The sequence below is a fragment of the Cuculus canorus genome, chromosome 5 (genome assembly GCF_017976375.1).
Source record: "Cuculus canorus isolate bCucCan1 chromosome 5, bCucCan1.pri, whole genome shotgun sequence".
NCBI lineage: Eukaryota > Metazoa > Chordata > Aves > Cuculiformes > Cuculidae > Cuculus > Cuculus canorus.
In genome coordinates, this window is record NC_071405.1 from 37,394,844 (window position 1) to 37,422,233 (window position 27,390).

The window sequence follows — 27,390 nt, forward strand, 5'->3', positions numbered from 1 at the left end:
AGTCTGGCTTGCAAAGTATCCGCTGTAGGAAACCGGGATGAAATCTCCTAATTTGGTTTGGGGACGTGTTTGAAGTAGAAAATATATCCCGTATCAAAGTAAATATTTCAGAAGTTGCCCTGATGCTCTGGACTTTCAGATTAATGCACAGAACTTGTCACTTGTGCCTGTAGATATTGGCTGGCTCTTACGGAGAAAATCGCGTAGCAGCAGGGATCTTCTGAATCTTTTCTCCCTTTGCAATAATGGAGACATTTGCTCCCACGATTTCTTTTGGTCAAATAGTTCTTTCATTTGGATTTTGTGTGTATGGGACAGTTTATGAAAAAAAATAATTGTCCACAATCTTCATAGAAGAGAAACTTAACTGCATATGCAAGGCATTACTTTTGGATCTTTCTTCTTCTTTCCATACAATTTAGAACAGGAATGTGGCTAAGGCAAAATGTTAAAAGAGTCATGATTATTTCTGTATGGTTTCTATGTATATATTACGGTAGAACAGGAACCCTCCATTTTTTTGACATGGTTTTGACTTAATTTCTTATTAGTATTTATAAGATTAATATATTGTGTAATTTCATTTTGTCTTTTTGTTCTTAAAAGTCTTTGCAACAATGTACAAAAACCTAGTAACAATGGCTGATTTTGCAAACCATGGCAAAAATTTGTGCTGAGGGTTTGGTTGTTTTTTGTTTTTCAGGGTAACACTGAGACCTTTCTGTGTAGTTTATATTCATCAACACATAATGGGGGCAGATTAATATGTTTTTTCAGTCTGTGATATTCTTTTGATAAGAAATTACTCTGTTATTTGATAAGGAGAATTCATCTGTTGGCCACAACATCAGACCAAAGACAAAGCAGGTCTTCCTTTTGATGTTTTATTTAATTTACTCTCTGCATCAGGGGTTTGAAATGCTGTGGCTAAAATACTGCAGCAGCTGAGTATGGAGGCACTTGGCTTCAGATGTTATGAATTAAAAAGTGACCTCTTATTAAAATGGTTTACTCACTGCAGCCAGTGAGTGGGAGGCCAGGGAGCTGTTTTGCTGGAGGTGGCAGATGCATTCAAGGCAATCGTTTGCTATGAGATCTCAGCTGCCTTTAGGGTTGGTAAATTTGGACAAGCTGGAAGTCAAACAGAGGTGAGAAAGCTGGCTTTGTGGTGAATGCTCTGCTCTCATCAGCTCATAAATGACATCAGCTAATTGCTGCCATCCCTCCACCCTTGATTATGTGGCTGAATGATATTTGGTGTCTTAGTGATGCATTGGGGTAGTTTTGCAGTGTGCCGACATCTGCTGCTTTACCTGCAGCCAGAAGAAATTTGGCAAATAACTCTAGTTTCCCCAAGGACTTGATTTTTTATTTCTTTCTACTTCTAGGTGTCAGTCAGTTTCTCCACCACCTCTTTTGTCCCCACGAAGAAGCCCAGCCTACCCCCTCAGCGATAGTGAGGACTCTTGCCGCTCTACTCGGCTCACCAAAGGCTCCAACTCCAGCCTGCGTCTCAAGGACTGGAGCAGCCGTACGTCTACACTGCGAAGCACCTCCACAAGCGCATCAGACACTGATTCCCCAAGCCACCCTCTCAAAGCCATCAGTGTGGGTGCTTTGGATAAAAGGTTGTCTGTATTCAAGGCTGATGACCAAAGGGAGAGTCCAAAAGAGGCTCAAGATGGGGACGCGATAGGGAGCCATTCACTTGCTCGGAGCACTCTGTCCTTGGGCACTGCTACCAACTTGAGGAACCTCTCCCTCAGCCGAGCAAGTGTCCGCTCCCAGGCACTGGACATCAGGCAGAAGATTACAGAATGGGAGTGCCGCCGGGAGCCGTCCCCCAGGATAAACGCATGTATGGACAAGAGAGATGCTGGGGAGAGGTCAGGCAGTGAGAGCTGCCCTAGTGTGTTGACCTCTCCCTGCAGTGAGAAGACATTCGATTTCAAAGGGCTCAGAAGAATGAGCCGAACATTTTCCGAGTGCTCTTACCCAGAAACAGAGGAGGAGGAGCTGCAGGACAGGGATTCCTGCCATCGGTTTGAAAAGAGACTAGGAAGGAGTGAGACTCCTTCTGCTGCTTTCCTCAAGGGCCATGTGAGGAAAGAGTCCTCTGCTGTCCTCAACAGAATACAGAAGATTGAGCAGGCACTGAAAGAGCAGCCCGGCAGAGGCCTCCCCCAGTTACCAAGTAGCTGTTACAGTGTTGACAAGGGGAGAAAAAAGTCCCTGACTCTGAGTACTGTGGAGGGACTGAGTGAAACTCAAAGTGACAGCAAAGGAGGGAGTGTTATTTTGGGGAGTGAACCAGAATCGGCTACTGAGGCTGAGAAAAGTGGTAAGACAAAACAGGGGATTATTGCAAACTCGACTGGCCCTAAAATGCTCCTTGAAAGCCCAGCTAACACCGCGGTGAATCCTGTCCCCAAGCCCAAACGCACCTTTGAATATGAAGCAGACAAAACTCACAAAAGTAAACCAAGCAATGGCCTACCTCCATCTCCAACATCTGCTGCTCCTCCTCCTCTCCCATCCACCCCTGCACCCCCCGTGACCAGAAGGCAGAAGAAAGAATCACGCTTTCACAGAAAATCCCAGAATAGGTAAAATTGAAGGAAATATCTTGTGGTCAATCTTCAAATAAATATGTGTGTTGTATTTTTTTAGTAACAATAATTTAAATTCTCCCCCAATGCAATGCTTTTGACCTAAGAAATGCTAGGAATTGTGTGCAAGACAACTATTTTTTTTCTGCTGGACTGCACTGATGGGATGCCCTGGTACAAAGCTTTACATGGCTGCAGTTTTGGAGTTCTCCAGCCTGCATTCCTCAAACCTTGGAAAAGGCTCAAGGTCATCTGTGCTAAAGGTTATTTCGTTCATTCTGGCACAAATGTCCTTTCTTGAGATTTTTAAAGGACCATAATTTCATTATCCTCTTGTAGCATGACTGTAGCTGATGTGTCATCATCCTGTCTGCCTGCTCACTGCAAAACATACCTGCAGAGGCTTTGTGTTCCCAAAGTTTGTTACCAGAGAAGTTGTATCAATTTTATTCAGTGTTTGTGATTTTTTTTAATTCATTGCTTAGAAATGTTGTCCTAAGTTGCTATCAGTAGTTGTACAGGATTAATGCTGAGGAAAGTGTCTTTATATCCTTCGTGGGTTAATGATGAGCAGAGTGTAAGGCTATGTTTCCCCAGCAGTCTGTGGAGCCTGGCTTGGTTTTAACTACATAATTCTCCTTGCCTTTGTGGAAATGTAAAATCATTCTGCTCACTGCTCAGAAAATTGCAGGTTGTTGATAAGCATTCTAACTATGGCATTTTTAATAAATTCACCAATCTGTGCAGGTGTACAACACCCCCCCCCCTTTCGTATTTCATTATGAACTTTGCAAGTAGCTGCTAAACAGCATCTCAGATGCACGCTAACAGTTCATTATCTTCTGCTTGATGTTGGCTCAATTAAAGTTTATGTCAGCGCCACCTGACCTGAAGTACTCTAAGTCAGGAGGAGGAGAGGAACCTTCAGATTCTGTTCTTTACTTTCAAGAGACACCTGCTTCTTAAGTGGATCAAACAGCTCTGCTGATGTCTGTTGTTTCTCAGAGAATGGTGGGGGGCCAGGGAGGTGAAATATGGAAAGCTAAACTCTGATTAGCAGTGCTTATCTTTGAGTTCTGGCAGTAATCTCAGTGAGAGGAAGTGAACTGAGATTTTAACAAGAATTTGTGAAATGAAGCTGACCTCATTCAGTACAGCATTTCCAGCGTAGAGAAAACAAACAATATTTTTTGAGTGATCTGCTGGAAATGATAACCTTTATTGGAAAATTAAAGGGCAAGTGGTAAAATAGTCTATGGTGTGGGTGGCAGAGATAAATTAATAACAGGAGAGAATTCTTGCTCAGAATCATCATGTGACATGTGACTAAGTGATTGAAGTCAGTCTCTTGAGTACACATTCCTACTGAGTTTGAGACCATACCAGTCATCTAAGAAGCAAGGTATTTTGTTACAATGATTCTTTGAGATGAAGTTTTGAAAATTCTTTCAAGAAGAGACAACATTTGTGCTTGTACCTGCTGTTCTGTGGGTTCAGTCTCCCATCACAGTGGAGTTAGACAACAGCACAGTTCAGCAATGGAGCCTCAGTCCTGGATGGGGCTAGTAGGTATGAGCCCACAACAAAAGCCTTATTTATCAGTTTAAGTTGTGATTAGTGGAGTATATGTTGTAGGATTTACAGTATTATCATGTGTACCTGATGATTCTTGCAAATCAGTTTGATATGGTACAGAGTAGGTTTACGTTTGTTTGCAACAGCTTTACTGTACTGTAGTTTAGTGATTTTTCTGGACTTATCTCTGATTAATGGTGATCTAAGTTTAAATCAACCTCCCAAAATTGCAGGTTTGCCAGTTGACTTCAAAGCTGGGTGGAAATCCTATAGAAGTTCTTAATTTTATTGTCTTTGCTACTGTCCTTCCTTTAGTTATAGTAAGGAGAATTCCAGCGTTTACAAAGAGCTTGAGACCATACAAATCAGCTAAGAATAAGAGTATTTTGTTATTAGTTATTGCAATCTCAGTCTCTAAACTGCTCTCTTTTTGAGAACAGACTTAATTCATTACATCTATGGCTTGTATCTGTGTTTCAGATTGATGATATGTGTGCTTTGTCCTCACTGGAATGTCATGAAAATGAACTGTGGATATTTATTCTTCTAATATTTTGGTTGAAAATACTGGCTTTCTTTGTGGTGGCTGTTTCAACATTTTAGTAAAATCTATGAAGCCTCTCATATTTGCCTGCTAGCATAGAACCAATCTTTGTTCAGAGGACTTGGTGCTCACAGTAGCTCTTACGCTTCAGATTGATGTGAGCTGGATGTTCCCTGGTGGTTGGAGATCTGCTGGCACTGACACAGGTCAGGAGGGGAATGTAACAAGATAGGCTTGGGACACGCGTACCATACCTGAGTGCGGGTCCACAAAACAATTCCTGTGGTCCTGTGCAGCATCACTGTGTCACAGCATTGCCTTGAAATCTATAAGAGCTGGATATTTAACTAGTTTAGAAAGTCTTGTTTCATACACAAGTATGAATTTGGTGCTTAAACGTCTTTTGTAACTGCTAGTAGGTGTGGAGCAGCAGGTGTCTGTTTCTGAAAGGCATGGCTTGTTTCTGCAGTGATCCTGATGTGCATAACACGGACTTGGCTATTCTTAAGAGTAGGGAAAGGAGAGAGAGGGGCCTCCTAAGCCTGTCCCAGACCCGTAAGTCTGCTCCAGCAGACAAATAGGAAATACTCTTGTCAAATGCAGTGTCAAATGCGAATAGTCACTGTGTTGTCTGTAGCCAGCTGACAGGCTGAAGTCTCATGAGGCTTTGCCACTGCTGTATGGATATGCTGTCAACCTAGGTTTCACTCCAGCTGGAAAGGAGAGGAAAGGGATTGATGGCAGGTTGGTTTATTGTTAAGCTGATTCGGGTATCAATGAGTGAAGTAAGGATGTCAGCACAGTCTCTGCAAGGCTCGGCGCCTCAGGATTTATACTCTGACCTGAGCCCATTTATCACACAATTTCATCCTCAACACTAAATCGATCAAATGGATGCTAGCCCTTGTACAGCTAGCAATGCAAACCATGCACCTCCCACCCTCAGCGTAGATGTTGCCTCAGAGAACAAGTGCTGGCCAAACTGGAGAATGAGGAGGGCTGGGGCTCCTTCTCACCCAGAGCTGCTTAGCAGCACTGGGCCACGTGTTGGGGAGAGGCAGTGAATCTCCTCTCCGTCAAGTATCTGAGTGGGAGACAAATAGTGGGAATTCACTTGAGCTAGCTGCTCCTCACCTTCCTGCTAGAAAGCCTGAACCTTCAGTACCTCAGATGGGTTTCTTGTCCACTCCAGAGAGACATAATGTTTCTCCTTAATTTGTCCTTTGCTGCCAGTGCTTGACATAGAGTGTGCAAGGAAAATGGGTGACTTTCACATGAGTCTGCCTTTGGCATTTCTACACTGACCTTTACATGGGAACATATCTGGATGTTCAAGACATGTGAGTGTTTTCAAACTAAGGGCTGTGTCTCCCAGAGCAACTGGTGGAGGAACGCTTTAACGCTTTCCAGAGAATGTTTCTGGGGCCCCTGGCAAGGGCAAAAAAATTTCTAATCTGAGGACTGTGCTGCAAACTTACTCTGTAACCTTTGAAAAATATCACATCTTTTCTTTGTATTTTCTCCCTCTTTGCATAATGGGATAATACTTCCAACGTCATAAAAGTGTCACTACTCTACTGAAGTCTGCTGTGAGCACAGGACTTGAGGTCCTCTAAAAGTTAGTCCTTAAAGCATGATGTGTGATTTTTTTTTGTTGTTGGTCATTTTATATATATTTCTTAGCAGACAAATGCTCAGCTAAATGTTTGAGTAATTTTGCATTCTAGTAACTAATTACTTACTGTTTTAAACTTCAGAAAATCCTTTGAGTTTGAGGATGCATCAAGTCTGCAGTCCCTGTACCCTCCCTCCCCAGCTGAAAATGGGACTGAGAGCCAGCATAAGTTTGGATCCAAGAGCACTTTAGAAGAAAATGCCTATGAAGACATTGTAGGTAAGAATGTGTTGCAGTACATGGGCTCAGAGCAGGATGTTGAACAGTTGTGGGGAGACCAGGTATTGCTGAACGCTTGCCCTGTGCAAGAACATTCAGTGCTGTCAGTAAAGAGAGATTAAATGGAAGGTAAATGGGTTTGATGCATCAGTGCAAACATAACTCTCGGTCTGCATGCAGAAAGCCTTGATTCCTTTGTACTTAATCAGGTAGTATTGGAAACAGTCTGTTTCATCAGCTTTTTGCCATGCTTTCAAGAACCGAATCATTCTTTTTATCGAGGCCTTGGCTTGAAGCCTTGAGTGGTGTAAAAATGAAAAGAACTGAACTCGAGATAGTGTTTACAGAACTATACAATGGCAAGATTAACCTCACAGGCTTGTGTGGTCAGCCTGAACTTTTCTGGACTCCTGCGTAGACTGCCCCAAAGCAGTTGTTTGTATCACCATTCCCGGTCTCTCTTAAGTCCTAGTTGCTGGTTAAAGAAAAATTAATTTCCTTTAGCTATAGAGCAATCAGGAATGCACAACAAAAACATTGTTTTGATTAAGCTTCACAAGAAAAACATGTTTCTTTTCATCTCAGAAGGAAATGTATGGCCTGTGCATACATTCTTTCTAACATCAAAAAAGTTGTTATAATTAGTGAAAATTGGGCAGCCCTTGAGAGCACAGATTTTCCACACAAGTGATGAATATATGCATTGTTTTTAACTCTTTCACTGTTGTATTATTACAACAGATACATAAGGCATTTCATTTTACTGTGGACAATGAACCTTTATCTACTGAAAACTGGAGGCCTACCAAGATAGTCAGGGGCCCTAGATTACATGTCCTCTGAAGAGGCACTGACAAGTCCAGATTGTTTAGTCTGGTAAAAAGGAGGACCAGAGGCACTCTAATGCTGCTTACAAATGTTTGAAGAGCAAGCAAAGATGCCAGAACAGAACTGTTCTTAGTTATATCAGTTGATACAGCAAGGAGCAGTAGCCACAAGTTGCATCTTGGAGCTCTTTGTTCTTACACCCAAATTCTGCCTCTGGCTTGTCAGCCTCAGTAAAAACAGGAGTTTACTCTTTCCATTTTCAGTTGTGCTGTCTTTTTACCATTAAAAAAAATATTTTTACAACACAAAAAAATGTTGCTGTTCAGTGTCTGTTAATAAGAATGAGAGCCTATATATAGATACTAAAAAGTTTTTTCAGTAGAGAGTGTTCTTATGTGATCATTTGCCTTCTCCATGAACAGTCAGGCCACCATGCAATTTGCACTTGAAAATGTTTTGTGTATTAATTACAGTGCTCATCTTTGCTCAGGACTTGTGAATGTGTTGCCAGATATTAGGTGGTAACACTTATTTTCCCTGCTTTGGTTTGTTAAATACCAAAATAAAATGTACAGGACTGGTAGGAAGCTTTCTTCAAATAAGAAGTCGTTTTGAGTTCAATAAAACAAAATCATGGTGACCTCTTCCAGCTCATGGAACCATAAGCCAGTTGCCTGCCGATTATAATTTGGGCATTTTGGATGGGCAGTGGGAAGAGAATGCAAAATTCCAGATCTGTGGAAAAACACAGAATTTCATTGTTTTTTGCTGCTTTCTAACAATCTCTTTCCAATGGGCTTCATTCAATACAGGCAGTGCTAGGGGAATACCAAATTGGTATAATTCTTACAAACTGTCAAGTGTGATTAAAAACAAGCCAAAGTAGTTTGATCTCTAACTTTAAAGAAACTGTCATAGTTTTGTGTATCACATCTGCATAATTTATGCCAGTAGTGCTAGACCCAAATCTCTAAGTAGCACTTTTGTACTCATGCAAACCAGGTGTCTGTAAGAGTGAGTTTATTTTATAGATTTATTTTATAGATTCACTCTTACTCCATAAGAGTGAGTTTATGTCTGTCACTGTCACTGCTGCTTTGGGTTTTCTTTGCAGACATTTGCCTTGAAGGTGGCAGTGTTTTTTTTGTTTGTAGCTAGCTGAGTCTCCTGCCTCCCTGAATGCTTGTATGTAGAGAAAACATTGTCACTGTAGTAATAAATATAATAAAGTCCTCTCCCACCCTACTTACGTAGTAAGTAATCTTTAGTAGAATTAAAACTTTTAATGCAAGTAAGTGTTAAAACACAAGAAAAAAGGCTGTGGATCTTGAGCAATGCTGCAAGCAGTCTACTGTGAGACAGAATCATAAAAAAAATATCAGGTTGGAAGGGAGTCAGCTGGTCCAACCTCTCATTGAAGCAGGGCAAGTTTCAAAGTTAGATCAGGTTGCTCAGGGCTATGTCTGGTTGAGTTTTCAAAATATCTTAGGAGGGTGGTTCCACTGCCTCTCTGTGCAGCCTGTTCCAGAACTCAACCTCCACTGTGAGGAATTTTTTCTTGATATCACTGTGAAGAAATTTTTCTTTCTATCCAGTCAGAATTCTCCTCGTTGCTTATTTGTGACTGTTGTCTTTCATCCTTTTTCCGTACACCTCCAAAAAGCATCTGCCTTTGCCTTTTCCAGAACCCCTTTCTAGGTAGTGGAAGACAGTGATTGTTTCTCCCTCTAGATTTCTGTAGGCTAAACAGTCACGGGGTTTCTCACCCTTTTCTCACTAGTTTTGTATGTCCCAGCCCCAACCATCTTAGCAGCCTTGCTCTAGACTATCTAGACGTCTGTTGACATCTCTCTGGTACCATAAGTACTGCAGATGCAGCCTTGCAAGGGCCAAATAGAGGGCAACTACTACTTCCCATGACTTTCTGGCCACACCCTTGCTAATGCAGGCAAGATGTGGTTGGCCTTACTTGCCATGGGCACATGATGCTGTCTTATGTTCAGATTGTTACCTGCTGGGACCTGAAACCTTTCATTTGGGGGTGGAACTAGACGATCTTTAAAGTACCTTCCAACCCAAACTATTCTATGATTTGCAGAGTTACTCTCTAACCAGCATGGAGTGCTGCAGGGTTATTCTGACCCACATGTGGGACTCTATTTGTCTCTCCTAAACTTCCTGAAGTGCCTGTTAGGCCATTTCTTCAGTTTGCTGAGGTCCTCTGGACCGTCGGCCGAGTTCTTCTGTCTGTCACTGCATGCCCCAGCCTGGTTGCCCTCAGCAGATATCTCTATCTCCCTGGAAAGCAGAGGAGAGTTGTGGATAAGCTGTGAATTACCTGTCAGAGAGTATCATATTCTGAAAAACATATTTAATGTTAGATATCTACAAGATACTGTGTGAGGTACTGAGTGTTCTCACTCAGTAAAATGATCAAAATATGGCTTCTAAGCCTGTAAGTGATAGGACAAGAGTCATTGGTTTTTAGTTTATTACATGATGCGCTCATCCCATGCATATGCACACTAAACCTTTGTGTTTCTCCTGGTGCCCTTAGTACTTTACTGACCAGAACAGTGATGAACTGTTGGCTGGTTTATGTTATTTTGAGAGCTGATATTTAAAAAAAACCAAACCAACATTTTAAGGTACATTAAAACAAAAAAATGATTTTTTTTTTTGAAATCCATTTACACTATGAATCAGAATCTTTGTTTAACTTTATAGTATTTTTGTACACTTTAATAGATGAAGTATCTGCATGTTAAGTTCAAGACAGATACTGGATTGGAACATAATGATCCATTCTGCTTTAATCAAGAAGCAGTTGTATAAAGGGGTGCATATTCCTAGTATTAATCAGAGCTATATTCCACGTATAAGGAACCATGTGGGCTTCATTCATCTTCTGTACTAGCACTCACAGGAATGTGGCAGTCATAGTAAACTTAGCATTGTTTTGCTTCTTGTGGTTTTGAACGAGTCTTTAATCAGACCAAAATTGATGTGGCTTTATGAATCCAGTTGGGGAAACCATACTTGGCTTTGTGTGAATTCAATAAACTATCATAGTATTAAGAGATGTCTGGGACGGTTGCCTCTGCTGTATTTGTGGACAACAGTATTTCCTGTCATATGTACGATACAATTTCAGTTTTCTAGCCTGTTCCCTAAAATGTAGTTGAAATATTTAAATATTGTTATTTAAATATTTAATCTCTGATGTCCCTGAGGCATTTTTCACCTGAGCTCTAGAAGAAAGCACTTGTTATCATCACTAAAAAAAAGCTGAATGAGTAAAATGAGGGTAAGGTTAAGGGCACAATATTGTTTCATTTGAGAAAATCCAGTAAAGCCATTGAAATTGTGTTTGTAACAGAAATTGCACTCACAATTCAGAAAGTAAATATAGTGGAAGAAATCTTTGACAAGGCAAGCCATCTTACTCTGTTTGTAACTCCTCAGAGTGCTGGACACAGTAGAACAGGTGATTTCCTCTTAGAGGACACTACCTAGATGTGCAGGTGACCCATTGCTCAGCTGCACTCTGTGTGTTACATTATATTATATATTGAGAATGTTTAATTTGATGTTGCACAACTACAATTGATCTGTCCAAGCAAAAGCCTTTTGCTCTTATAGCTGCCTGGCCTTTATTTAAAGCATTTATTTCCCCCCCCAAAAAAGAGATTGAAATGCTTTTCCTTACTGAAGGTGAGGGCTAACAGGGTTTCTTGCTTCTCTGCTGGTTTTGAAGTCATAGGTGGAATATTCAGCACACAGCCCAGGTGTATGAGAATCGGATTATTCATTTTCTGAGGGGCTTAGTCTCTTACTGGTGCAATAAGAAGAGTAGTTTGTATAAGAATAAGTTTATTTCAGCCACATATATTGGTATGGAGGTGTCTTGCCCCGGTAAGGTCCCCCATTCTGTCTGACTGGCTCACATGCAAGACTGGTGCTGTTGCAGTGGTCAAAAGCACTCTTAGAACTCTGTTAACTAACATGAAAGGCAACACTAATGAATTAAACTCGTTTTAGAGTCCACAGCTGGGATTAGGCTGTACTTTTCTTTGGGACAGGAGTGGCTTGACTTTGTGGCTGGAGCTCTTTTGAGCACCCCACTGTGTGGGGTTGTGGTGGAAAAATCCATGCTCTGTCTGGCTTGGCCACATGCATTGATATGTGCTCAGCAGTTTGGGGTGCCATTTGCCCTTCCTCTGCATTGGTTGGTGGGCTTCCTTCTAGGCTTTTCCCCAGTGCATAGAACAGCCAGCATCGCTGCAGGGCTGACATAGATATTTCAGTTTATTCCTCTCCATCAAATTCCTGTGAGGAAGAACATAAGTATCTGCTACTGCCCTGGGGAAGTTCTGATGTTTCACTGGCAGTGAGGTCCGTAGGAACACAAAGCCTGGGGACACCAGCATATGTCAGTTACGTAGAGCCAAGCCTGGTCTGTGCCAGAAGTTAGGTGTTGTGCCAAAGGCATGATAGGTGTCAGTGCCATAACTTGTTAGAGCTCCTTGGTGGTGGGTCTCAGTGCTGTGTAAGCCATGCATCTCTCCATTAATCTCGCGGGTGGTACAGTCAGCAGCATGAGGCTCCTTTGTTCCTTCAACACGAGTATTTTTTCAGCTGATATTTTAGGATATACTGTGGAAGATGGAGTCCATCAAATACGTACTGATGGAGAAATGTTTTTCTCAAGGAGACTCCAGCATCTAGACTGAGAACCTAGCTATGGATTAGCTGTTAAAGAGGGACAGATGACTTGGGCAAGAGAAAGATAGACGAAAATGTATGGTTCAGGCAACTGGCACACATTCCTATGAAAAAATCTTTCTTCCAGGCAATGCCATGGTTATTAGGCAAAGTTAAAAGTGGAAATGTTTTTATTTTAAAGCTGAGATTCAGCAGTTGAGTCCTGGTTCTGAAAGAGTACAGGCTTTTGGATCTGGGGTTTTGGTATTGTCTGTGGTGGTATGGGCTAGCTGGGAGACAAAATCAGTTCCATCTTCTCATTTCTCCTCATCTCCACATCACAGTTTCTCTGTGGTCCATTGAGGAGACTAGAGTCAGTCACACATATTTGCTGGGGATACAGAATTCTTCTTGGCTTAGAAATAAATGTTCAAAGGCAGAGCTTGAATTCAGGCCCATCTCTGGTTGTATTTATGTTTGTTGAGAAGTAATTGGATGAAGCTAGTCAGAATGCCCTTCTGGCGTCTGTGAAGCTCTCAGTCAGCAGAGTCAGATGTTTCAGATCAGCTTTAAATAAAAGGTGATAGGTAAATTGTGTGAGAAATCTTTATGGAGGGGGAGATGCAAGAAAAGGAGACAGATAGCAGGACTGAGACAGTTGAAGGAGAAGCAGCTACTGACAGCTGCTGTGTCTGCTTTGACAGCTAGAGCTGAAGCAGTCTAGAACGTAAAGCAATGCCCCAGAAACATTGTTATGGGATCTCTAAAACCGGGATCAATTTCTGAATGAGACCTTGCTGGTGGGCTTCCATTGCATTCCTGCAATCCATGGTCACACTGGCAGCTGGCCTTCCTCGACAGGGTTTCTTATGCACCCTTCTGCTCTCTTGACCTGTTCAGTGCCATGTTTAGGAGATTTCCAGCTCTTTCAATAGCTGAGGATTTCTCTTGACAGACATTTTTTACACCTTAAGATGAGTTAGATTGATGATAGCAAATGAATCACTGTGCTTCTGGAGGTTTATAATTGAACTTTGTTACAATTGATATCCAAGGTGACTGGAAAGTGAAACAGTGTAGTTACATAAAATTGTTTAGCTGTTTTCCTTTGTCAAGTTTGGGGAGTATCATTTTCTTGTTTATTTCTGCACTATAACAGGAGAGCTAGCTCAGGGTTTGCAGGGGGCTTCTCCACAGTCTGAGTTGAGTGAAAAAGCCCCAAAACAGTCAGATTGGTGCCAGGCCTAGAAAAGTTTTTTGTTTGTTTGTTTTGTTTTGTTTGTTTGTTTGTTTTTGGAGTAAAATAATATCCACAGAAGTCTGATATAAAAATTTGAGGTAATCAGACTGGGAGTAAATTGTCCTTCTTTTGGGGTAGCCATCTCTCCTTGAAATTAGTGAGGGCCAGGTGTTTTTGTACTTGAGTCAGTATAGTCTTTTCCAGAGAGATGAGAATGGATGAATCTTGGCTTCTTGGCTATTTCCCAATACATCAGAAATCATAAGAGGGGAGATGGAGCAATAGATCTCAAATCAGCATTACTAAGTGGAGTGTCAGGGCAGCCTAACCTAGGTGGGTGCCTGAGCAGTTAAAATAGGCAGGTGTGGACCTACAAGTAAGATCCTGAGCATGTAGGGAATGTCCGTAGCTTAACCTTCCTTGTGGAGTCCAGAACAGCATGTCACTTCCTTTATCCCTCCCGGTATGGCAGCTCATCTCTCCTAAACCAATTAGTTGTTTTGAACTCTGATGTAAATTGGATGTAGTGCATGTCATGTAACAAATGGGATGATTTAGCTCTTTTACTGAATCCTCCACTGTGTGTGCCAAGAGCTGCAGAAATGATGACTGAGGTCCAGTTGGAAGATGTTCCAGCTCGACGTTACTTTCAAATTAGAACATTTGCAAAGTTCTTCCAGTAAATGTGGAAAAAGGTTAGAAAGACTGCAAACTGATCTTTCCAGTAAAAATCCCATCATCACATCACATTATCGTCTGTCATGCTTTTATATTGCATTATTGTCTGTCATATTATTAAGTCAAAAGGGTTATACAAATCAGGGAGAAACTGGATTTGCTGGGAAGCTGAGGCAAACTTGGAGAGACTGCATCTCTGCCAGTGGTGCTGTGCTAGTTGTTTCTCTGCAAACACTGTTTTTTCAGTGAGACCCTTACCAGAAGGTCTCTGGAGAGTTTAGTCAAAGACAGCACTAGGATTGCTACAAAGTGGTTGTGCAGGCAGTGATCAGGGAAACCTATGTTCCTGTCTTCTTCCATGCCCCTACTTAGCCTTTCACAGTCAAAAAAGCATCTGAGTGTTTGGAAAGTGTAGTTGTGGCAATTTTAATAATAGACAGTGTAGGGTAATGGTGGCCAGAGCACATTAAATCAAACAGAATCTGTATGAGTCTGTCAAAGAAAGGCTAAATACTCTAGCTGTCTGATCCTGTTGATGATCAGCTTGCTGCTTTGTTGCTACATTGGGATACATGGATTTAAATTATTTTTAATAACCTTCTCATGCTTTATTTAGATCTCCATTTTTCACTGTGGAGTCTCATAGCTATGCCATCCACTACAGCTTCTTTTGATAGTCTCTGTCAGCTTTATTGCCTGGTTTTCTAGTCAATGCTGTATGTTAGTAAAACAGAGAGTAAAATGACCGTGAGTCTGCTCTGCCAGATTCTAGTTTAAATTCACAAACACTGCGTTGAAGTGAAGCGCCTCTGTGAAGCGCAAGCAGTTTAGGCATGCTGGTGCTGTGCTGTGCTAACAGCTGCTCATCAGATGTTTTCAAGAACATGAGTGTTAAATGGATGACTTTTTGAGGTGAAATTTCTTACTCATTTATCAGCTATGCTTATTCTTCTCCATTGAATGCTTCATTATAATTACAGCTCTAAGCTCTTGCAGTCGCTGCAGAGATAGCAGGGAGCTGAAAGTATCTGCAGTGTATCTTCTTATTGAAAGGCAAAGCAAAACTGGAAAAGTCCAGGAAGCATAGGCTGTTGCCTATGAACTCCATGGACCAGAGCTCAAAAGGCTGATGGTATTTTAGACTTGTCACTCTGCATGTTGCAGATGCTCTACTACTTTTCTGAGAACCTGGAGCTGAGCTGATAGACTGTGTGATAGGATCATAAGCAGGTAATGGCCTGTAACTTAGTGCTATTTGACAATTGCTTTTCAAAGCAGCTAGAATGTGTCTTAGCTGTAATTTGGTATTGAAATAGTTACTCTTTCTACAGATTCCTGGGGTAAATTCCTCAGCTGAGATGCACAGTTGCAGCTTCTCTTATGTTGAAAGAGCTCATCTATGCACTAAAGATCTAAGCTCAGATACTTTATGAGAGTGTAGAAATTTTGTGGTTTTCTTCCATTTGATCTGAACATGCTCATAAACATCCCAGTGGCAGAGTTTTTCTCCAACACTGACAGTATGAATCTGTGTTTGTGTGTTTTTATGAATAATACGAGTAATGCATACTCAGAACACACCTGGATTCTCACCATTGAGCAGTTCTTTGGACTTATGTGTCTGGAGATGCTGGGAGCTGTAAATCTGCACAGCACACAAATCCCAAGCAGTTCCCTCACTCAGGGGTTCATTCCTTTTCTTCCTCTTCAAGGGCAGGAAAAGTAGAATTCCCCAACCACCTTTCCCTGTTTGCTTCTTCCTTGCTGAGTTGTATTTTATCTTGATCTTCAGTAAGGGCTTTTGTGTACCAAGTATGCATGAGCTGAATGAATTGGGCAATATCTAGAACTGAACAGAGGTCATGGGCAGAGGGCAAAAAAGGTAGTTCAAGAATTTGTAGGTGCCATGAGGGTTTATGTGTTTAGAGGAGTCGATGTTGTGTCTCATGTCTGGTGTTACAGAACACTGAAAAATGTGCAGGGGATAGGTTCCACAAGTATCAGAAGTTCTTATGGAGACATATGCTGCTTTTCCCCCAAGGCTGTCCTGGGATGGCAGTTGAAGCTTTCATCTCCCGGTTCCTCATGATGTAAAATACATTAATAGCCCTATATATTTTGTGCATGTACTGTGGTATGCAGGAAATACACACGTTTTCGTGTGTGAGGTGCTAACTCTGCCTCACTCAGCAATACAGCTCAGAGACTTGGGCTTTCTCTGTAGCCAGCAAGGGGGGATGTAGGCCTTTAGCTTCAGCATTTAGCATCAACCTCGGAGAACATATCTCTGTGAGCATTGACTCCTAATTTAGCCACCCAAGTTAACACAAGTGAATGAGCCTTTTCCCTTACTGCATACCTGCTGCTTGATTCTTCTCACTCCCTGGTGGTACGAAAGGCAAGAGTTATAATCGGCACTCAGTGAATCACTTCATTCCACTGATAATTATTTCTCCCATCTAGAACAAAATGATGCATTTGCCTGCTTTCTGCCATTTATAGTGAAGTTGTCTGCTTGCGTTTTTTTTTCCCCTCAGCCTTACTTTTCACTCCTTTCTCGGCTTGAGACAGGCTTGCTGAGCCTGCCTCTGCTTCGTATGCCACTTGTGGGAGGGTAGTCAGAGGAGCGTTGTGTGCTTCCTCAGGACTCGGTGGGGCTGACTTGCAGAGCATCATGGAGTGAGGAATTACAACTGCTGGAGGAAACTCATCGATACTTAAGCTAAGGCACTGCATTCTTCAGGACTTTTGTAAAGATTAGTGGTTATTTTATCTTTTTTTTCTTTGTTCTTCTGTGGACCAATCATTAAATTGCCTGTGAGATTGTCTGAAGATAAATGTCATGTAGATAAATGTCCTGCATTAACTCAGCAGTTTCTTACGTAGAATTCAAGAGAATGGGAAACTTGAAAAAAATGCGTATAAAGGGAAGTGATCTGGAAGCAGGGATGGCGATTTGAGACACTGTTTGCCAAAGGCTTGCTATTTGGTGTGACTACATGCATTCTGGGAGCCTGATCCAGCTTCCTTTGAAGTCAATGATAGTCTGCTGTTTCGTGTGGCAGTTGGATCAGCCTCTTTAAGACAAGTCTTTCCTCTATACTGCATAGTGTTTCTCCTTTTGGTTTCTAATAGAGATATCCATATGGAAGGAACAAGGATGTTTCCTTGCTCTTTCATTATGAATATGTTTTCCTTTTGCAGTAAATCCCAATGAATGCAAAAGCACTTGCACATTGTGAACATTTGAATCCTTGGGACTGCAGAACTGATGGTATTGAGAAATGCGGAGATCAAAGCTGTAAACCTCTAGGCCAACCCAGTTATGTGAAAGCTTTCCTCATGTTTGTGCCAACATTATCAGCCATCACTGCAGCCCTTTCCTAGAGACTCCCTCCAGTCTGGGACCTATATCAGCTGGTGGCCATAAGTTCCCAGGTCTTTCTCCATGCACTGAGTTGCAGGGCTCAGTGACAGGACTAAATGCTGCTCTAAGACAGTTCAGGGGACCGTCACTTATTATTTTAGCTTGCTTGCCTTCTTGAGTTTCTTGTCACTTGTCATTCCTGCTTTTGGCACCCAGCAACCAATCTATCTAGGCTGCCTAGTGCTTTTTTTTTTTTTTTGCATATCTGGTCTTTCTTTTTCATCCAACAGGGAGAGTGTACATATTAGAAAATGGTGTTTGATTAAAGTTTAAAAATTACTGAAGAAATAGACGAATTTATTTCTTTTAGTTTACTGGCTGAACCAAATACTGGGTTCAAATGCCAACTCACCAAAACCAGGTTCTTTCATAATGCTTAAACTATTTCATTATCAAAGATTTGGTGGGGAAGTTTATTCTTTAAGAAAAAAATGAAAAAGAATAAATGTAGCCTATTTGGTCTTAAGGCATAATTTGAAAATAAAAAAGAAAAAAACTTAAATAATTTGATTTTTAAGCAAATGAGAAAAATAAAAGAAACAAGTATTCTTGAACGGCAAGTCAGTTATCTGAAGTAACGCTCTAGGGAAAGAGTTAAAATCCCTGTGGTGTTTCCACTGACCTCTACATTACACTGAAGAGGAATTTGGCCTGAGCTTTCTTTTGGTAGAAAATCTGAGTCAGAAAAGGAGGCTCTGCGTACGGTTCCTTGCTCCTCCCTCTTCTCTCATCCAAGACTTCTCTGGGCCTGTTTCTACACTTAACATTTTAGGCCAACATTAGTATTGTTGAGTTTAACGGGATTCAAGCAATTCTCTTTTATAGTGTGTCTTGGAAAGAGAATCACCCTAAAACTTTTAAATGCTTTACATTTTAAAAAAGGTTTCTTTTCAGCTGGTGAGCTTGTGTCTTCTCAGGAGTTTGGGTACTACACAGACTAATGTAATAACATTTGTTTTTCACAAGGAAGCATGTGTTTAAGCACTGTCTAATGTAGCCGGGTATTTTGAAATCTGTTAATCCATTCTAAAATGCTTGCTTGACCTGTACTTGACTTGGGCTTACAAGAAATTTTATTATGCTGGTACAGTCCAAATAGCTGTGAGTAAGCAACAGCATTTTGCAGAGTTGACCATTTATTGTTGTTATGATAATCATATCTAGAGCTCTAGAGTTTACAAGTAGCAGAATTAGCATGCAATATATCAATTTCTTTTCCTGCAGAGGGAATCAATCAATTCCATAGTCCTCCCAGAACATTTGTAGCTTTGAATTTTTGTGGGAATATTTGTTGCTTAAGATATATCCTGTTCATTGCATTAATCAAGAGGTCTTTCTTCTAAGTACCCCATGCACCTGAATGTGTTCTTTCCGTGTGGTTTGTGGATTGGCTGTGATGATAGTGCAGCCTCTAGAATCAGATTCCCTCTGGATGAAATAATAAGCTGTGATTGCCAATTCAAACATTCTTCAAGAGCAGCAGTAATTCAGGCTTCTAATTAAAACAAAGCTAAAACATTCAGTCTTGTGCTTGTATTTGACTAGACATCTTAGTGTGATGCACTGCTGAAGCAAAACTGTATTTTCACTTGTGTTGTGAGTATGTGAACTTGCTAAGCAAAAGCTCTTATCGCTATAATTGATGAATCAAGCAGTCTCAAACTTCCAAGCTTAACAAAAAGTAGAAAGCACAAACTACTCTTGTTTTCTTTTGTGATATTCTCTCTAGAACAAAAAACATGGTAGTCAAATGAACTGGATATTTATCCAGGCCTTGCTCTCAAAAATACCTATGCCTCAACCGTCATCTCTGTAAAAGCAGTGACTGTTTTCTGTAAGAGTGTGAATAATAAACCACACTATAGTGTTCTGCTTTTATTTTTTAATTGATACAGTATGTAGTAAAATCTGAATTTCTTATATTTAAAAGTTTCCATTGCAATAGATATTGTTGTAAAACCATGAATTTGAGTCATCTTTAGGTATAAAACCAAAAGCAAGTTGGTTTAAAAGCTTTCAACTACCTGTGTGTTTCAAGTTTCTGCAAATTCAGGATTTTAATTTGAGTAGATCACTCTATAGGGGATGATTTTCTGTGTGAGATGATTGGAAAACTGGAAGGACACTGTGTTTGAAAAAACTGAAGCTGCGAACTGTTCAAAGAAATGGATTTAAAATATTCATTTTACTGATGGCACTCATTCATCTTCATACTTATTAGTTCAGTGGGAAATTTGGTGAGTTCAGAAGTTTTGAGAAGAGGGTGGGTCCTTTGACAGATGAAAGTTATTGCATCTCACTTAAATCTGGACTAACAATTTTGGTTCTGGTTTTCAAATGCTAAAAATTCAAAGATTGTAGTCTTCTTTTTGATGTATGTTTCATTTATGTCATATTTAGTGAATAACTGTTCAAGGCTCTATATATTACTGGCAGAATAAGTTTCCTTCTGGATGACATTAATTTTATATAAATTGAAATGAACAGCTGTTTCACTAGAAGGCATGGTGCGTTTTATAGAACGCTTGGAGGATGCAGTTTGGTCAGTGCAGAAATTCTTCCTTCATCTTTTACATTTTCCAGTCCTCTCTCTTGGCACTGCTGAGCTGAAGTGTTTCTTCTTCCTTTGCCTTCTGTCAGGGGAAGAGAAAAGTGAAGGTAGCATCAAATAAAAGTTGTCTTGTTGTGTGTAAGGGGGGTATATTGAAAACGGTTATTTATAGCTCTTCATTTCACCCTGTCAGTGGCTGCTTCAGATTTATAAAATCTACTGATACACTTTAAAGTAGTTATGTGCCTTGACTTTTATATATCAATACATTTTCCACAGCTGTGGATGCTCAGAAGCACATCTTGTGAAATCTTTGCATTTTATTAAAAAAAAAAAGGTCATTATAAAAAAAAACCAAAGAAACTTGTCGACCTCGTAGCCAAGTTCTCCTCCAAATACTTCCAGCTGCAGCTAGAGGGATGAGTCATGCTGAAAGCTGAGGAGCTTTTCTAAAAGCCTTTCACTTGGTTCACATGGTTTTTATTTTTTTTAAACTTCACATTCCTGTCTGTTTTTCTTTTCTTAAAAAAAAAAAAACAAAAAACTGAACTGTGAAGGCGAGTCACCCAAGGAAAACCCGTACGAGGATGTGGAGCTGAAAGGCCGTCACGCGGTTCGAAAATCCCATCAGCTCTCTGAGAATTCCCTAGATTCTTTGCACAGGATGTGGACGCCGCAGGACAGGAAATACACATCACCTCCCCAGGTAACGGCACGACGGCGCCAGTCTTTCTGTGCTCGAAGTTTGTTTAGACCTTTTGCAAGAAAATCAATCGCAGCACAGGAGGAAGAGCAGCTGTGCTGAATGAGAGAGGGGGTCTGGAGAAAGAGTGCAAGCAAATGCATAAATTGCTGCTTGGAATGCTCTTGGCAGCTGCAGTGCGGATGCTCAGTGTTGCGCTGCAGACGCCGATGGCTCTTTGTGCTGGCTGCAACCTGATGAGTTTAAGCAGAATCCTTTCACGGGTTGATTGTAAGGTGAATCTGGCCTTAAATTATTTGTATGGCTGCACTGCTTTGTGAATTGCCTTTGGGTTTGCTGCTGGGCTTTTAGGAGGGACAGGAGGGAAAATGTCAGCAGCTTAATCTTGCCCATATATATATATATAAAAGTATAAACAAGAGAGGGGCAGATGTAGACTGGGCATAAGGAAGAATTTCTTCACCATGAGGGTGGTGAGGCACTGGCACAGGTTGCCCAGGGAAGTTGTGGCTGCCCCATCCCTGGAGGTGTTTAAGGCCAGGTTGGTTGTGTCCTTGGGCAGCCTGATCTAGTGGGATGTCCCTGCCCATGGCAGGGGGGTTGGAACTGGATGATCTTTAAGGTCCCTTCCAACCCAAACTATTCTGTGATTATGTATTGTTATGTGAGGCCTGTTGTGACCTCGCTAACTGGAAGTATGTAGTGTGGCACATTTTATTGTAAAATCGAGGTGTGGCCTCTAACAAATAAAGGATACTTAAATAATCAGATGCCCCCCTCGAGTGTCTGCATTTAACAAGGCTATATAAGTAGTGTTTACAGCATAAAGTAAAAGACCAGGAACTCCTCAAACTTCCCATTTTGTTTTTCCAAAGCAATCTGTTTTTTGTGAATGCTATGAAATGCCAGGTTGCTGTGTTGTTTATGGGATCCTTATATTCATAAGGAAAAATATAGATTTCATCACATAATTTTTTAAATGTTTATGTTTGTTAATGTTTTGCACTGATACAACAGAAAATTTGCAGTTGAATACGGGGTCAGGACAAATTCTATTTTTGTCTTGTAAAGAGACCTAGAACAAAACTGAAAATATTTTCTTCTTTTGTGCATGTGAGCATCACGGTCCAAGAGACAGAAGAAGTATCACAAATATTCATAGTATGCACCTAGCACATAGCTTGTAAAATGAGTATTTTCAGCAAAGCTACTGAAAAGAGAACAAGTGGAAAGTACTAATCAGACAGACTAAGAAGAAATAGAAACTGCAGCCATGAAGATAACCTCATAGTGAGAGGCATACTATGCCTAGCAATTAATTTTGGCTCTGTTTGTTAACAGGAATTGTGTAGCTTCTAGAAGATCCAATATGATGTACCATATTGGTTACACCATATAGGGTAGGAACCATATAGATCCATAGTAAGATCTATATGCTTCTTTGCGTTGATATGTAAAGCGAAGAGACACTAAAAGCAGGTCAGCTATGGACCTGGGTAATTCTCCAATAACCAGAAATAGAAATGTCTCAATTTCCTGAAGAATGGCAACTTTAGCAAAGATTTATCACCCGTTTTTTCCAGCATAGCAACATAGCTGGATTAGCAACATGACTTTTCAGTCTTGAATGATGATAAACAAGATTGAAGAGATCAGAAGGTCAGCGAGCTTTCAACAATCATCTCCAAAACCAATTTCTTTCGTTACAGTATAGACTGCTGCAGATTTTCCTGGCATGCTGATCTGTGGTAAGCAGAGACCACAGAAACACTGGCTTGTAGTCATTTTGAATCCCACTGTCTTCTTTCCCATTCGTTACTTTCAGATTTTTAAGTCATCAGATACAAAAAGAATGTTTTATTGATGACATTGTATTTGTGATGCAAAACCCACATGGACAGAAACATCTATGCTTAATCCCAGACAGTACAGCACTGTAATAGGTAAGGCCTCCAAGCAGAACAAATGGGACAGTTATTACTGCAGGTTTATAGCTCATAATATCGCTAATAGAATATTAGCAAATGCCAGTTAACAGCTGTTTGACATAATAGTACTTTTTTTCTAGACATGCTGGTAAACCTTCTTACAGTGTCTGTGTTTAGGAGGAGAAGGCAGGGACTCAGCCCTGCCAGCCTTCCAGTTAACCTTCCTGAGAGCTGGGTAGAGCTGCTCAAAGGACTGCTCCAAAAAAGCCCATTTTTTTTAAAGACAGCCATTACTTGGTGCTTAATCCTGTCAGTGAGATTTTCCCTGTCCCCTGCAATGGCAACAGTTTTGTGTTTTTAAGGGAATTTTTTGTGAATGCAGGACAAAGCTGTAATTGCATCTCTGCACACTGGCAGATCTTAAAACATCTTAACACCAAGGAAATACAGCAAGCTTAGTTTTCTGCTTTCTCTAGGAAAAAATAGCAACTACAATGTAATTGCTCTTGGTTTTCACTACTGCAAGTGAAACAGGGTCTGTGTTGCAGTGTCAGCCAAGCCTTTAAGTTAGGTTTGAAGACTTAGAGTTGATATGATGTGGGTGCATGGAAATGCACCAAAGCCGCAAGTACTATTTTTTTTTTATTGAACTTTATAGTCTTAGATTTTTTTATCTCTGTCTCTTTGTTTTGACCGTAAACCTTCTTTTTGCACATATCCCGCAGAGCAGTGGCTCATCTGGCATGCTGTCCTTGTGTAGCCACCACTCACTCAAAAAGAGCTGCTTCTGCTCTAAGTGTTGCTGAGGAGGGGAAGAGCTCAAGCTGTTCTTGTTCCTGCAGCTACCTTCGAAGCCCAGCAGCCAGTCTCTGCGTATTGCAAACTGGTCAGAAAGGAAGAGTCACCGCTTACCACGGCTGCCCAAGCGGCACAGCCATGATGACATGCTGCTGCTGGCTCAGCTTGGCATTCCCTCCTCCCCTTCCAGCCTCACTGAGGACAGCCTGAGTACCACAAGCGAGCTGCTGTCTACACGGCGGGCCAGGAGGATCCCAAAGGTACTGGCAGAGTCTTCAGACTTAGAGGATAGGTCACCTATACAGAGCTTGCAAATTTCTGTCCAGCCTTTAGACATCACAGAAAGGTCTTTTTGAATCCTAAATGGAAACTGAGATAAAGACAAAACCAGTAACTATCAGGAGCCAAAACATACTGCTTTTTTACATACAGCTGTACAGCAAAAATCCTGTCCCTAGAAGTGGGTGACTCTGCCCTGGTCCAAGAGTAGTAAACATCTGATTGCTATCTTCGCACAGCTGATTTTAAGCCAATTGTATTTTCCACAGTTTTCTATAAAGTGTGTGGGCCAGAGCATTAACTTTGTGATTTTGAATAAGTCATAGTCAAGTAATTGTCATTTATAACATGCAGCAGCATCTGAAGTGGAGTTTATTCGCCATCATTTGTTTACTCATCTAAGGAAGATAACTATTATTGGCCTGATATATTTATCTTCATTTACTCATAACTTACCCCATCCTGGTAACCCTGTTGTCTTGATAGATTAGAAGTGAAAATTACTTTTCCATTTTTCATGTTTTCCAATTCAAAATGGGATGTGAAAAAAATCCAAGCCTCTAAACAACAACCAAAACCCCAACAAATATTTTCTAGTACAATAGCAACAGAAGGGGGGGAAGAACTGCCAATATATTTTTGGTTTATGAACAAAATTGATTTTTACTTTACGTTCAGCTGTTCTGTTTACATTTCCTGTTCTTATTACAAAGTGTATATTGAAGTACGTGACTATAAATACTGTGAGTAGAGGGAGATTTTTATGTTTTTGTCAATTAGTCTGAAATTCTGTGCAAGCAGGAAACAAACAAAAAGGAGGAAATTAATTCCATGTCTTTAATATTTACTATATTTTTACTTTCTTGGAATATACTATTTTATTGCACAAACATAACAGCACAGAGAAATGTCTTTGAGATTTTTGAAAATGAGATTTTTCTGAGTTATTTAATTGTTTTTTAAAATATATTCATAGGTAAAGGAGTGAGATTCAAAATAAGTGAGTCAAACAAATGGGATTCAAAATAAGAGAGATAAAAAATGCAGTTTGAAATAGTAAAGGCTTTGAGGGGTTCTGCTGGCCTATCATTCTTGGTCAAATTATTTGTTCTGATAGAATTATTAACAGTCTCTTGGCAGAGTAGTGTTTGACCATACTGATTCCTCATTTTCTTATTTTGCAGCTTGTCCAAAGAATCAATTCCATCTATAGTGCAAAAAGAGGGAAAAAACGACTGAAGAAACTTTCTATGTCCAATATTGAGACAGCATCTCTCCGAGGTATGACACAAGTGTCACAGTTCAGTGAATCCATTTGAGTGCTACAGGATTAACAGATTCCTTTATTTCCTCAACATGTACCCAGAGCTCTACTATTAGAACTTTCTTTTACGAAGAAAGATAACTGCAAGGGGAGAAAATGGGAATGAGCTAAAAATAAATGAGATTCACAGCGTTGTCAGTCCTATTAATCCCATGATCAGATAGACTTATTCCAGCTTCTTCTTTAGCTGACTTTTTTTAGTAATTTGCATCTGGAAGTTTTGTCCAAAATTCAATTTTTTGACCTTGTAATTAATTCATGCTTTTTCCTGACATGTGAGTGTAACTCACACTGTGATTCAGACGGCTTCTGGAAAAGCAGGGGCCAAAAAGAAATTCAGGACATGCTTGTGTTAGGAGTACGATAGAGCTTTAATGTGAGTATACCTCAGAAATACATCTTGTCATAAGGTTACTTTCACATGTTACTCTCACTCAGTTTGGTGAGTTCTGGTGATTGAAAATGTTGTCCAGACAGAGAAGGCTCATGAGGCTTCCTTTGGCTTCTCAAGTGCTGCGTAACTGTTTTTCTTAAAAAAGATCAAAGTCTCAAGAAGAGGTGGAAGAGTTGAAATCCGTTTTCCAAATGGCACATTCACCTTTGTAGCTTAGCACAGGCAAGGGTTCAGTGCAACCAGTTGCTGTGATGGAGAATGAATTTTGCGCATTTATCAAAACAACGATCTTATTATCAAGCAAAATTGAAACTTAATCCAAGGAAAACACAATTTAAAGAGTCATTCAAACGATTTAATTCAAGATATTTTAAAACTGATGAGAGAGGATGCAGGGATCACAAGGCTTAGTGTGAGGTATGTTTTTTTTCCCAGTTTCACCACAGTAAACCAAGTTTATGTTTGCTTTGGTTTTGTATTAACTGATCCCTCTCTCTCTGCAGATGAGAACAGTGAGAGTGAGAGTGACTCAGATGACAGGTTTAAAGGTAAGAGATCAGAATTCAATAACTTCTAACTGTGACAGCCACTGTCACAGACGTTATCAATGTACATTCTTCTGCTACTGCACGTCGTTCCTGTCCGTGGTCTATATTTTCCTTCCTGAACTATGCTGACTCCATTACTGCAGAGGTCACAAAGTTTCCAACACAGAAGCATGAATATGGAAAGCATGGACAAAATGATCTGTGAGGATCTAGCAAGGATTTGGCAACTCTGTCCTATAATGAAGAACAGGACCTTTGATAGATTGGCTTTGTCAGCCACTTTAAAGATGCTGATGTTTTCCAGACTGACTACTGGGTGCAAGCTTAGATGGATGAGAGTGGATAAATATGCTCTGTTCTTATTCATACCCTGCTTTAAGTGTTTACTGCCAGCTGCTGTTGGAGGCAAAATTCTGGGTCTGATCCAGAGGAGCGGTTCTTATGCTCTTATATATGTCTACAGTCTCCAAATGGTAGAAATTCCTCTATCAGTGCATAGCACCTGCACAAACTCTGCTTGAGCCAGGCCAGTAAATTAGTCCCTCGTTTCCAAAAGTCCTGATACGTAATGAGAACTATAAAAAAATTGAAGACAGCAACAGCAGATTTTAGTACTGAAAACCTTATCATATTGTTAGTAAGTGAGGAGGGAAAAACCCAGGACTGCAGAGCTGTGGTTGTAAGATAAAGGGCAAGCATTCATGTCTATCTACTGAAGATGTCACCTGCTTACTGTTCATGCAGGAAAGCTTGCTGGAAAAATTTTTTTTGGGAAAAAGATGTGTTCCACGTAGGTAGTGGTAAGACCACCCAAACCAGGCTGTATGCAACACTGTACAGTGACATGTGGAAAAGTATTCATTGTTCCTTTGTAGACAAGTACCAGCTTGAAAGCACTTTCAGTTCTGTTTCTCTTTTAGTCAGAAAATGTAAGGCTTGCTTTTGCTCGCAGACCACAAAAGCAGACAGATAGGACATGGCCCCTCTCTTGTTATTGGGATGATATTCTTATTTCACTGGAAACTGAGAAGATTTTCCCTGCATTGTTGTGGAACAGAGGATCTTCATTCTGATGGCTCCCTACCCATCTGCTTCTGTGTGACCTTATATTTACAACAATGCTCTCAGGACATCCTGAGTCAAAGATCCAGTTGTCACGTGTAGCATGACAGGGTACACGGGGCCCCCGTCTGTTGGGATGGGCTCTTTGGTTTCGCCTCCTGCAAATATGAAGCCCTGGCCAGCAATGTGAGTCTGCCTCCAGGCAGGACAAGACAGGTTAGTTCTCAGGATTTAGCCTCCCTGGTTGTGCAATCACACCAAGACCCAAGTGCTTTATCAAAGAAATTTTTAATTTTTGTGTTGT

The 27,390-nt window shown here is 40.7% G+C and overlaps 1 protein-coding gene across 9 annotated transcripts in view; it reads left to right on the forward strand.

The window, feature by feature from the left end:
• Positions 1-27,390, forward strand: part of DENND2B (DENN domain containing 2B) — a 171,488-nt gene that overhangs the window by 97,261 nt on the left and 46,837 nt on the right. For 5 of the 9 annotated variants that reach the window (XM_054069118.1, XM_054069115.1, XM_054069119.1 and 2 more), the window contains 6 exons: positions 1,389-2,606; positions 6,486-6,622; positions 20,608-20,756; positions 23,524-23,739; positions 24,943-25,039; positions 25,980-26,024. In XM_054069118.1, the coding sequence (XP_053925093.1) occupies positions 1,389-2,606; positions 6,486-6,622; positions 20,608-20,756; positions 23,524-23,739; positions 24,943-25,039; positions 25,980-26,024 (1,862 nt within the window). The remainder of the gene's footprint in view (positions 1-1,388; positions 2,607-6,485; positions 6,623-20,607; positions 20,757-23,523; positions 23,740-24,942; positions 25,040-25,979; positions 26,025-27,390) is intronic. The other 4 variants (XM_054069120.1, XM_054069121.1, XM_054069122.1 and 1 more) reach the window with 2 other exon arrangements.